This window comes from Chlorocebus sabaeus, chromosome 2, assembly GCF_047675955.1.
Source record: "Chlorocebus sabaeus isolate Y175 chromosome 2, mChlSab1.0.hap1, whole genome shotgun sequence".
Taxonomy (NCBI): domain Eukaryota; kingdom Metazoa; phylum Chordata; class Mammalia; order Primates; family Cercopithecidae; genus Chlorocebus; species Chlorocebus sabaeus.
Window position 1 is genome coordinate 96,650,318 of NC_132905.1, and position 12,978 is coordinate 96,663,295.

At 56.9% G+C, this 12,978-nt stretch overlaps 1 protein-coding gene across 2 annotated transcripts in view; it reads left to right on the forward strand.

Moving 5' to 3' along the window:
* The first annotated feature begins 2,054 nt into the window (after positions 1 to 2,054).
* The window catches only part of PDE9A (phosphodiesterase 9A), a 117,654-nt gene continuing 106,730 nt past the window's right edge, over positions 2,055 to 12,978 (forward strand). Inside the window, exon 1 of one of the 2 annotated variants that reach the window (XM_007969241.3) lies at positions 2,055 to 2,348. In XM_007969241.3, the coding sequence (XP_007967432.3) occupies positions 2,280 to 2,348 (69 nt within the window). In that variant the 5' untranslated portion in view covers positions 2,055 to 2,279. The remainder of the gene's footprint in view (positions 2,349 to 12,978) is intronic. The other variant, XM_007969252.3, reaches the window with a different exon arrangement.

The following is a 12,978-nucleotide window of genomic DNA, read 5'->3' on the forward strand; positions in this document are numbered from 1 at the left end:
GTGGATTTTTCTTCTTTGCCCTAATTTTTATCCAACACCCTACACATTCTATTTATTTATACTATCGTGTCTGTCTCCCCCAGAGAATGCCAGCTTCTCTGGCCAGGGATCTCTGCTTATTCTGTTCACTACTGAATCCCCAGTGCCCAGAACAGCACCCAACACACAAGAATGAGCTTGTTGATGAATGAAAGACCACACTGCTCTTTCGTTGGGATCTGGGAGAGGAAAGGGTTCCTCTCTGGGCAGCTGCTGCAGCCCCATCGATCCAGTTTCTATACAGCAGTCCAGTCCAGCTCCTAAGAGTGCAAAATAATGATAGATGCGATTATTCTTCTGAGCACAGAATCAGTCAGGCAGTGTGAGGGGCCACTGGCGCTGGATGCACACAGAGTCTTCTGAGACCGGGGAACTGCCCTGCAGAACCACCCCCCATGGGTGGCCACTCGTCCTTCTAGGGCTCTTGGAGGAAATGGTTACAGAAGACTAGGCCAGATGACAATAAGGGATGGAGAATAACTAAGTGGCAAGCCAACGAGCCATCTGCTGATAAGAACTCCATGCCAGGCGGCACACGCGGCCCCAACAGCACTTCTCTGGATTAGCACAAATAGCGCCGGAACATTTGACAACAAATTGAACTACTAGTAATAGTGCTCACTTCAATGAGCTCAGGACACAGTATCCCCATGGCGAGTCAGGTGTCCCACTGTAACCACCCAGCTGGGCCCCCCCACCCCAAAGGCCTCCAGGCTGTCCCCTTCTCACCCCTGTCACTTGAAAAGCACAGCTCATGGTGCCCAAGCTCTGACACAGACTCCACTGGAGCTGTGCGCAGGGGGTGCCAGGCTATCGAGTTCCAAGCTGTCGTTCTTTGGGAGCATGTCCCCCGCCATGAAAGCAGGTGGGAGACATAAAGTGACACAGGATGGACTGGCCAAAGGCTGAGGGCCACCACTTACCTCACAGGACGATGCCACTCCCACGGACAGGCAGGGAGCCCTCACCTTCCGCAGGACCCCAGCTGCCACCAGGGCTCCAGGTGGCCCTGGGGGTGTCTGTAAAGCCTGTGACCATCCACCAGGTGGAGACCAGGCTGGCCAGGGAAGGGAGAGGAAGTGACCACTGGCCCTGGCCCTGGTTGGCCGGCTCCAGCAGGCCCCAGGGGGGAAGGAGGAGCCTGTGTGCACCAGACTTTCTCAACAAGCAGCACTCAGACACTCAACAGATGGAAAGCGGTGGCTTGGAACTCACTTCCAACGAAACAATAGCACATGCTCCGGCTGGCTTTGATACTTGCTTCCAAAGGCCATATGCACCCAGGGCCAGGACCACAGCATCTGAGCCTCCTCCCCCAGCTGCCAACCCCATTCCCACTGGAGGAGCCCAGGAGAACTGGGGGCGGCCAAGGCAGCCCCTTCTGTGCTCTGCAGGTCCAGGGGATGCCCACAGCCCCCTTCCCCTCCCGCCTTTCCCACACTCCCTGTAGCAATTCACACAAGGGGGTAGGGGACGAACATGCAGAATCCAGCAGATAGCTTGTGGCGGGGTAATCCTCGGTCCGGCCCCATGCAGGACAGAAATAAAATCGCCATTTCAGCTCTGGGCGCAGCTGGAGGAGGTTTGGGAAAGCAGTGGGTGAACAAGAAGGAACTTTTCCCGTTTTCTATTCAAATGAAATGAGGGTGGCGGTCGCAGCGAGGACAGAGGAACGAGGGGAGTTTTCCCGGCGGGGCTGCGGGGTCCACAGCGCCGCTGCCTCGCTCAGCCCAGCGCTGGCTTAGGAGTGACGGACCGCGTGGGGAGGCGACGGCTCCGGGCCGAAGGGGTCGCTCAGGGCTCTGCACAGCTATCCAGGGGGCATCGGGAGATAGGCGGCCGACAGGGGGCTGGAGTCAAGGGAAGAGGAAAGAGGGGGAAGGGAGGTGAAGGGAGTGAAGAGGAGGGGAGAGAGGAGAGACGGGGGAGGGAGGGGGAAGGGGGGAGGGGGGAGGGGGAAGGGCGGGCGGCCGGGAGGAGGAGCGCGCGAGCCGGAGCCGGAGCCCGAGCCCGAGTGCGAGCCGAGCGGAGGAGGAGACCCTGCGGCGCGCGGCGGCGGCTCCCGGGCGTCCCGGGCCCGGTGGCGGCGCGGCTCTGGTTGGCTGAGCGCCGCGGGCCGCCCCCCGCCCGCGCCCTACCGCCCCCTACCGCCCCCTCCCCTGCTCCCCTCCCCCGCCTCCCGCGGCGGCTGGCGTCGGGAAAGTACAGTAAAAAGTCCAAGTGCAGCCGCCGGGCGCAGGATGGGATCCGGCTCCTCCAGCTACCGGCCCAAGGCCATCTACCTGGACATCGATGGACGCATTCAGAAGGTAGCCCCCTCCCCCACCCAGACACCCCCTCCTCCCCCCGGGGAACCGTGCCGGGGCCGGGCGCGGCGGGGCGGGACTGTCCGTGCGTCTGCGGGTTCTGGCTGCGGCCTCCGTGCGCTCCGCCAGCTCTGCTCGGGGGCGGGGGTCCCCACGCGCCGGCTCCCCGGGGAAAGGGGCGACTCGCCTGGGGGTTGGGGGGGCGGGCTAGTGTTTCCATTTCATAGGCAGAGCTTTTCTTTTTAAAGATCTGATTAGGCTGAGTTTTTACATTCAAGGGCTGGCACATGAAGCCTTTAATTTCCGGTGGATCGGCCCGCCGGGCAGCCCTTGGGTCGTGGTCCGCGGAGGGGGCGAGCAGCAGCCACTTCCTGTCGCGCGGGGGCAGGTGCGGGGGGCGCCGGCAGCGGGAGCTGCTCCCTTGCAGGTGGGTAGCTCCGACTACAGAGGGGGACTCCGGGCCGCTGCACCTCCGGGTCGCCGCGGAGAGCCTGGGGGGCAGCGGGTCCGGCTCTCCCCTCCTGTGCGGAGATAGGAAGTCCCTCCAATGTCCAGTGTTCCTAGCGGACTTGAGTTACACGGGAGAGGGGTTCAGAATAGACCCCCTTTGTTCGTGGCCCCCTCTGACGGGCGGAGAGGGACAATGAGCGTGCCGGCTTGGAAGGGGCTCTCATGAGCTCCCCCTAAAGTCCCCAGGGAAAAGCCATTGTGAGGAAATCCCTCAAACCTCAGCTGGACGTTTCAGGAAGCCCGTGCAGCTGCTTCTCACCTTTCTGCCCACGGAGTACCCCACTGAAGGAGGCCAGGGGGAGATACCCCGGCACAGAGCAGGTGCCGGCCAGGCCTGAGTCTCTCCTGTTCCCAGATGTGCACTTAGCCAGCTTAATCAGTAAATTTAAGTCAACAAGCCGCCCTCACCCTGTGTCCAGCTTGATCCCCGTGAAATGGAAAGTACAGCCCTCCTCTACTGTAGCCGGCTTTGAGAGACTCAGATAACCGGGAGGAGGAAGCATCCTCAAGGACAGGTGGTCACCCCTGTATTTCATCAGTGCGGGGCAGCTGGGCAGCGGCAGACGCACAACTAGACCCAGGTCTCTGACTCCAGGACCAGGAGTCTGCAATTGCAGGGGACTGTAACAGCCTTCTTTCTCCCCAAAGGAAGGAGTGGCCCGCCCTTGAATATGTCACTGCTCCAGCATGCACACTCACACACATCCACACACATGCTCCAGTGCTCACACATCCACTCACACACACACACGCACACAAATGCATACACACACGTGCACATGAGCACACAGACATGCACACCACATAGGCACATGCACACACACTTTTTCTGCCCAATAGATGAGAATGTATCGAAGACCTGCCTTTAAAAAAAGAAATCTTTTTAAAGTCAGTAGTCACCAGATCTACAGTAAGCAGGTCCGTCCTAAGAACTTCCCAAAGGTGTCCTGGGAGCAGCTCTCTTGGAAGCAGGTGAAAAGTGGAGGATAGCTTCAGGAGGTGTGGGAGGAGGACGTTGGGCGTGGCAGGCCAGGCTGTTACTGTGGGCAGGATACCTTTTCACAGCAGACACGCTGAGGTTGGGGTGATCTCCAGGAAAGCAGCCTGCAGGTGGGCCCTGGGGGAGATATGGCATGCGGCACCTGTGAGGGGGAGAGGCGGACTGACCACCAGCTCCACCACTTCCTGTAACCACGAGCAAGCCCCTTGGCTCTCCCAGCTGGCATCCTCGTCTCTAAAGAAGGCATCATAAAATCTACTTTATAGACTGGAATGAGAAGGGAACGAATGAATGTAAACACTGCCTGGAACGCTGCAGAACACGATGAGCATTATTCTCCCCTCAGTTCCTTCCATAAATGTCCTTTCCCGGGCAAACAGGGAGGCGCCAGACTGGTCTCCAACTCCCCCCGGCCCGCCGGCCCCGCCGGCCCCGCCGTCTCCAGGAGGTCTGTTGCTTGCTCCTGAGCTGCCCCCGGCCTCTGCCCCTTGCTGTGAACCCTGCTGGCAGCTCCTAGCTGGACTGTGAGCCCTGGTTGAAGCTGAATCGTTTGCCCAAGCATGTGCCAGGCAAAGCATGATAACTTCTCGCTCGCCTCCCAGGCTGCACACCCAGCAGCGCTATCACGGGTGGGTTGCACCAGGCTCAGCTGAGAGCACTTTCAGCGCCGCTGCCATCAGCCGCCATTCCTTCTCTTAAAGTACCAGGCACTGGGTAAATCCTGGAATTTCCAGCATGAATCTGTCTCCCTGCGATCCGCGCCATCACCTCTCCATCAAAGGTCGTGGAAACAAACCTGTATTGCTTCCTAGGACGGGGCCCTGGGGGCCACTGGGGGCCAGAGATGAGGGATGTATTGCTTTCTGTCACTGTTCTTCCACACCACCTGGCCATGAGTCCTAGTGACAGGCACGCCGGCTCCTTCATTATCTCTGCTTTTTGTCCCTCTGGTTACCGGACCCCCTGGCCCTCTCAGTTTCCCCCTGAGACCGCAGAGATGGGGAGAAAGGAGGGAACATTCGAAAGTGGGGGTTCTGCTGAGTTCTCTGCTCCGGCAAAGCTCCACATTGACGATCTAAAGTTGTCTGAGGGAGGCGCCGGCTGGCAAATGCCGGTGTCTCCTGGCTTGGCCTTACCTGTGCAGGTAACCCTGCAGACATCCCTGACGATTCGGAGGAGCCACTGCCGCCACTTGGCAGCCAGGTCAATGTTTTATTTATATGAAGAAAACTCCAGACACACACAGGTGTCATATCACCAGAGTTACGCAGTGAGAGACAGCAGCAGGAATTTGGGGGATTCTGTCTTCCTTCCTTGGGGGCTTTTCCTTCAGAGGTCGTGCAGAGAAAGCTGGGGGTGTGAAGTGAGTCGGAGGGTGCCTCCTGAGCCCTACAGGAAAGCAGGACTCCATGCCCTGGAGTCCAACTGAGGCTCCAGTTTCAGTGCTCCCTTCCCATCTCAAGGACCTTGGCTCAGCTACTTCACTCTGTGCCCCTGTGTTGCTGTGCTAAGAATTAAATGGGATGAAGCAGATTGCCTGGTCAATGAACCACCGTGTTTATTGAGCATCTACTATGTGCTGAGTGCTGGGGTCCAGAGTGAATGGGAATGGGAAGGAAACCACAAATGATACGGGCCAATCCCGTATGGGGCCTGATGAACAAGTTTTTTTTTTTTTCCCCTGATGATCGGCTTTGTGGGCTTTGTGGGGAAGGAGCCCTTTGTGCAGAACTGGTGGCCATGAAGATGGCCTGCTGAGAAGCTGCTGAAGGGCCTGGGGACAGCCTCCACCCAGCCAGCAGCATCTGCACAGGCCTGTCCCTGTCTGTTCCTTGGCTTGCCAGGTGCACAGATCAGGACTTGGCACTTCCCCAGCACCAGGTGAAGCCCTCCTCTCGCCCCTCACCCCGTGTCCAGACCCTCAGGTGGGCTGTTGAAGAATGGGAGAGGTGGGAGCCCAGGTCCCCAAACCTAGAGTGCTGAGGTCCTTGCTTCGGAGAGACTGTGTCCTCTAGGAGCTGAAGCTTCATCTTTCCCCAGAGGGTTTGTCTTTTCCTTTCCTCAGCTTCCCCTACCCTGGGGAACCCTGGCTGCTGCACCTGCTCCTTTCTCTTGCCTATGGAGAAAGGGTTTGCTCAGCTGAGCTGCCCATGGGTCGACAGGGACAATGCACTCAGCACTGGGGAGCTGGTGGGGCCTGCCCAGGCCTTCTCATGATGCTTCCTCCAGCCTGGTCCTGGGACCCAAGGCTAGCCTCTGTGGGCCCCAGAGCTGTCCCTTTTTGGCTCAGGTCCTCCCCGCTGCACTTGGAGTCCAGGTCTCCGCACCCTGCTGGGGTGGTCTCTGGTCCTGGCCCAGGGGAATGTCACTCCATACTGCCTGTTTCTACTAACCCGTCCTGTTCAGGCCCCTCTGCCTTCATTTCTTGCTTTGGTACGAGCATGAGCTGGTGTTTCCCAGCTCCTCAGGGGAGAGGAGAGTGCACGGCCCCAACCTTGTCTGGTGTGGTCAGCACGGTGGGTCCTTAAGCCCCACGCGGCTCCTGTGTGCCTTTCCCCGCTCCTGCCCCCTGACATGGTCAAATGCAAACCTCCTTTCATTTTAGAAGGCATGGCCTGCTCAGCCCACACACGCAGCGCTCTGTCCTGTGGCCGCAGCATCTCTGCTCACTCGTGCAGGGCTGTGTTCCCCGGCCGCACTGACCCCTCTCCGGGTTTCTCTACTCCAGCATCACTGTCTACGCCCTTCTTCCCAGGTGGACGGTGGCTCTTCTCGCCATCCTCTCCACTTCCAGCCTATCATCTGTCTGCCTGTTACATGTTTATAAATTTTGATCTTTAATTGGTATAAAAATGGTACTGTAAGTTCATTGAACCAAGAAAAGCTGCTGAAGGAAGGGGGTCACTCGCACCCTTTTGGGGTTTCCAGTGTGTGAATGGAGGGGGTGGCGGTGGTGGGGGACAGGGAGCAATGGAAGTTGCCGGCCTTATTGCTGTCCTGACCCCTGGCTGGGGATGACTCCCCTGTCTCTGCCTGAATTGAAGCCAGGCTGTGAAAAGTGATAAGAACCCTCCGTTTTTGGTTCCTTTGTCAACTGGCAATCAGCCATGAAGTGCCTGACTACCTGAGAGCTACGGCGGGTGCTGTCTCGGAGAGGGCCCTGGAAACTGGGCCCTTCCCAGTTTTAACCCAAGGGCACCGAGAAGTTAGGGAGCTGCTGGCCTCCCCACTCCTTCTCATTGGAGTGGTCTGAGTTCCCCTTTAGCCAGACATTTCCAACGTCCAGAGGCCCAGGAGGGGACAGCTGGAAGCCAGGAGCCCACCTGACGCCATCAGGAATTTCTGTGAATGACCTGGAAACCTCTCAGACTGAATCGATGCCACCCAATCCGGGAATCCAGGAGGGCTGGTCCCATGGAGCAGCGGGGACATGGTGCTGAGACGGACAGCTTTGCCTCATCCGCCTTTGCCACTTGCCAGCCGGGAGGCCTGGGCAAAGTCACTTTCTCCCCGGGAAAGTGGAGGCTCGCTGTGCAGGCCACGCTGAGCAATGGGGTGAAGTTTCCAGAGCAGGCCAGGGCACGTGGGGAGGCTCAGGCCACCCTGGCCCTTAGGCCTGGGCACAGCACAGCCCCCATGACACTTCTCTCACCCTGGACCCATCAGCCCGGAAGACTCTGCAGGCAGCAGTGGCAGCACCTTCCTGTCACTTGTCTTGTCACTCCCCGAGTCCACTGTGAGCTGGAACCACAGGCAACCATGAAGAGGGAGCCAGAGCCACGGGCCCCAGGAGCCTGGGTCCCACAGCCTGCACCTTCATCTTCAAGCCAGCCACTCCGAGCTCAGTGTGGGTGGAGGGGCTGTCTAGCCTCAGAAATGGGCAAAAGACAGCTCTGGTTGTCAGGGAGGTAAATCTAGCGCAGAGGAAGGGCACGCTGTCCCCATCAGACGCCTCAGATGAACTGACATGCAAATGAGAGATGAAACGGGGACGCGCCAGGCTGCTGATCTCAGTGCAGCAACCGGGACACCTTGGAGCACAAGCCGGGCAGGGAGGAGGCAGGGACCGGGCCCCAGAGGGCCAGGATTTCCTGAGAGGCTGGCCCAGCAGCCCGGTCCTGGACTTGCTTCCCAGGGGGTGGTGGGCAACCCTGAACCTTCTCCCACCCAATCACCTGCTTCCCTGGGCACAGGTGACCCAGCAAGCCGCACTCCTGGGAAATTTCAAAAGGTCCTGGGCAAGAAGGGCCCAGAGAGCCCCCAGAGACCAGACGGCACAGCCTGCCAGCTGGGCCTGTCCCAGACAAAGCATGTCTGTACTCCTTGGCTTTCTCCCCAGACAAACCCACCCTGAGCACAGGATCCCTCCAGCTTCCAGGGGCAGGTGCAGGGCCCGCAGGGACGGCTCGCACAGAAGGCAGTTTGCAGGTCAGTGCCTGGCTTGTGGAGGTTGAGACCAAGGCTAGTTGGGTGCCTGCATTTCCAGGGGTCCCGAAAGTGTTCTAAGAAAGTACACAGGGTGGGGGATGAAAGACCACGCTCTGGGTACAGTGTACACTGCTCGGGTGACAGTGCACCAGAATCTCAGAAATCGCCACTAAAGAGCTTACCCATGTAACCAGACACCACCCGCTCCCCAAACACTATTGGCATTTAAAAAAAAAAAAAAAAAGAAAAAAAAGATTAAAATGGAAAGAAGAAAGAAAGAAAGAAAGGAGAGGAGAGGAGAGACAGAGAGAGAGAGAGAAAGAAAGAGAGAGAGAGAGAGAGAAGGGAGGGAGGGAGAGCACAAGCAAGGGTCCATCTGCAGGAGTTGGAGGAGCGTATGCCTGTATTCCTGGCACCATGGGCACAGTCATGCTGTGGGCACCAGGGATGCCCAATGCACTCAACTGCCCGGGGTGGCTCCCGACATTTTCAAGCTCAGAAAGAAATATTTTCACTTGAGGGTGCAACTTATTTGTCTTGACCCCATCCCTGACCACCTGTCTCCCCCTCACCCTGACCACATCTCCCTGAATCCAAAAGCTGGTCACGCAATGGGAGCACTGGCCCAGTACCCCTGAAAACTCGGTCTAGAAACAACTAAAAGAAGAGCCACAATGTTTTATTCCGTTTGCTTTAGACCGTCTGCCTGGTTTTTTTTTTAATTTTAAATTGTGGTAAAATATAGAAACAATAAACACTCCTTCCCCATCCCCCTCCCCCAGCCCCTGACCCGCACTGTTCATTCCGCTTTCTGTCTCCATGAACCTGATGAGTGCGGGGACCTCAGAGAAGTGGAGTCAGACAGGATGGCCCTTCTGTGCCTGGCCTCGGTCACTCGGATCATGTCCTCAGATGCATCCATGTTGTTGCACGCGTCCAAATTTCCTGCCTTTTTAAGGCTGAGCGAGATTCCATTGTGTGGAGGGGCCACATTTTGTGTTTCCATTCAAAACGGACGAATCAATGAAACTGCCTGATATTTTTAAGCCTCAGTCATTTTCATTCTTAGTTCCTCAGTTTGCAAAGGGCTGGCCTGTTGCGATGGGTTTATTGTTGCGTCTTCTGAAAAACTGAGTTCCCGAAGCCCTCTCCACGTCTTGAGTCATGGCTGTGCTGCTCTGCAAAGCTGTGTGCATGTCCGGTGGTGTAGCCTGTGATGTGTCGAAGTGGAAGGGGAGGGGGCTGCCTGGGGAAGACAGATGCGCCGGGTTCCGCACCACGGAGCTCAGCTCCCAGCCCTGGTGGAGAGCGCAGACGGGGCTGATTTGTCATTTGTTTGCCGTTGAGCCCAGCAGCTGTGTGACCTCCCCAGGGCAAGTCACTCACCCTCTCTGTGCCTCAGTGTCTCTGTCTGTGCAGTGGGGGGAAGTTTTTGGAAGATTAAGTGGGCCAATACGTGTCCAATGCTAGAACGCACTGGCCCTTGGTAAATGCTATATAAATGTTGTTATCATTTGTATTTATTATTTATTTATCCATGTCATGGATTTAAGGCAGTCTAATCTCAGTGCCTGGTGGAGAGAGACCCGGGCCCCACACTCCCAGGTTGTCAAGTGGCCCCTGTGCCTCCCACCATCGTCCCCAGCACGGGCTGTGTCCGGGCGTGCATGAAGGGCCAACTCACCGCGCAGCTTTGCTTCCCAGGTTAGCTCCCATCCATGCTCCCCTACCTGTTTCCTCACTGAAGGAAGGGAAGATAGATGCCTTCCATGTCCCCTCCCACTGTTGCAGAGGGATGGAGCTCTATGGTACACACACACATATATATGCACACACCCACCACACATACAGTGCACACACATCACACGCATGCACACACCATGCACATCACACACAATGCACACACACATCACGCACGTGCATACACCACGCACATCACACACAAGAACACACACCACACACTATGCACACACACGATACACATGCACATACCCACCATACACACCACACATGCACATACACCACAAACGCATCACACACAATGCACACACACATCACACGCATGCACACACCACGCACATCACACACAAGAACACACACCACACACTATGCACACACATGATACACATGCACATACCCACCATACACACCACACATGCACATACACCACAAACGCATCACACACAATGCACACACACATCACACGCATGCACACACCACGCACATCACACACAAGAACACACACCACACACTATGCACACACATGATACACATGCACATACCCACCATACACACCACACATGCACATACACCACAAACACATCACACACATGCACACACCACACACACACCAAGCACACACACATTACACACGCACACACCACACACATCACACACAAGAATACACGCTACAAACACACACATCACATATATGCACATGCTACGTACACACACATCACACACATGCACACACCATGCACATCACACACAAGAACACACCACACACATCACACACATGCACACACCATGCACATCACACACAAGAACACACCACACACATCACACACATGCACACACCCACCACACACACATCACAAACCACACATGCACATCACACACACCACACACACATCACAAACACCACACTCGCATGTCGCACACATACACACACCACACACACGCACATCACAATCACCACACTCGCACGTCACACATATGCACACACACCACACACATGCACATCACAATCACGACACTCGCACGTCACACACATGCACACACTCACCATACATGCATATCACACAAATACACATATCACACAGATGCACACTCACCACACATGCATATCACACAAATACACCACACACATCACACACATGCACACACACCACACACACGCACAGTAGGAAGATGACAGAGAAGTCAGCAGAGCCCCCGGGGGTTTCAGGTTGAGAGGGGACGAGGCAGGCGGCAACACAGCTCGGAGGGAGGGCAGAAGGCGCCTTCTTTGCGGACTCACAGTGGGGCTCACCTCCTATGGGTGCCCAAAGGGTGAAGCCCCGATCTTATTGCTCGATTTGATGAGGTCTGAAGTGGCTGAGCTTGGAGGGTATGGGCTGAGCCCACAGCAGAGAGGCCTGGCAGTGCCCTCCATCTTCCCACCCTCTCCTGTCACCCAGCCCGACTCTTGGGGGCGGGGTGCCACCGTGATGTGCCGTCACTTGCAGTACATGTCTTCATGCCAGGCTGAGACCAGCACTGTGTGACCAGCCTGCGCCATGTCCCTCAGCCCTGTGTTACACTGCACACTGAGGCCCCACTGAAGCCTACCAGGCCCCATCCTATTTATTCCAGGTAGCCATCTGCCCAGCACCACCCCTCCCAGGCCTTTCCCCAAAGCCCAGGCCTCTCAGCATCCAGGACTCTGGAGTCTCCCAGGTGTTGATGGCCGAGGTCATCAGCTGGATGCCAGGCCACCCAGGATGCTCCAGGTCCTTGCTAGGGTCTGGAGTTTCTGATTCCGCCTCAGTCCCTGTGGTGAGTCCACTGCATATCCTCAGACGATGGATCAGGGAGCCCCCAGAGAATGACCCGGGGCCGAGTCGGGTCCAGATGCCAAAGGGGCTTCTTGACACGTCTCCAGCTCCCACCTGCCCCTCGGAATGCCAGGCTTGGCTTCTGGAAGAGAAAGCTGGAGGTTTAGTGACTCCGGCCAACTGCTGTGAGCCCGAGGCATCAAACTAAAAATAGCGAGGCCAAGAGGGAGTCTTTGTGTTCCGCTCACTGGGCAATGGTGCCTCACCTCGCAGCACGACACAGGACCGATGACACAGGGCACGCTGGCCACAAAGTGCCATTCTCAGCTTGGCACAGGGACATGCCACCTGCAGGTGATGACACATCACAGTGGCACCCACCCCTGACGGTGCCGCTGCATTGAGGAGGAGCCCAGATCCAGGGAGACACCTGCAGCAGATGAGGTAGGAGGCCAGCGAGCGGTTCTGCCTGCCTTCCGGCCTGGCCTCTGCATGGACACAAGGCAGGAAGGGCGTAAAGGTGACCCTGGCCACCAAAGCAGGCCTGGAGCCAACTGGACCAGCGCGAGGCCCCAGTGCCAGCACTCAGAGACGTTTCTTTTCTGGCAGGAAAACCGTGCTTCATTTTCTAATGAAATTCCAAGGCAATCGAAAGGAAAGGAAAGAGGAGGGAAAGGAAGGGAGGGAGGGGGTTCCATTCTCATCCGAATGGAAGCCCCCAGGGCTTCTGTAGCCCCCGATCACCAACTCCACTCACCACCTCTTATCTGATGTCTCCTATTTGGGTACAAACGGCTGGGTCGCCCTTGCGAGAGCCTCAGGTTCCTCTCGACTTCCACCTGCCTGCACTGTCACCACGTCCTGCCACTGACCTCTGTTTGTCCCCTACTGGTCACTGCTGCGAGTCAAATTGTGTCTCCCAAAAAAATGGATTCCTGTCCTAACCTCTGGTACCTGGAACGTCCTGTTGGAAATAGGGTCTTTGCAGACATAGTCACATCAAGACAGGTGGAACTGCATTGGGGTGGGTCTCAAGCCCATATGCCTGCTATCCTTCTAAGGAGAGGGAAATGTGGACACTCATTGTCCACAGAAATGAGAACGGAAGACGTAGAGACAGAATCAGGCCATGTAAAGACAGTCAGAGACCAAAGTGATG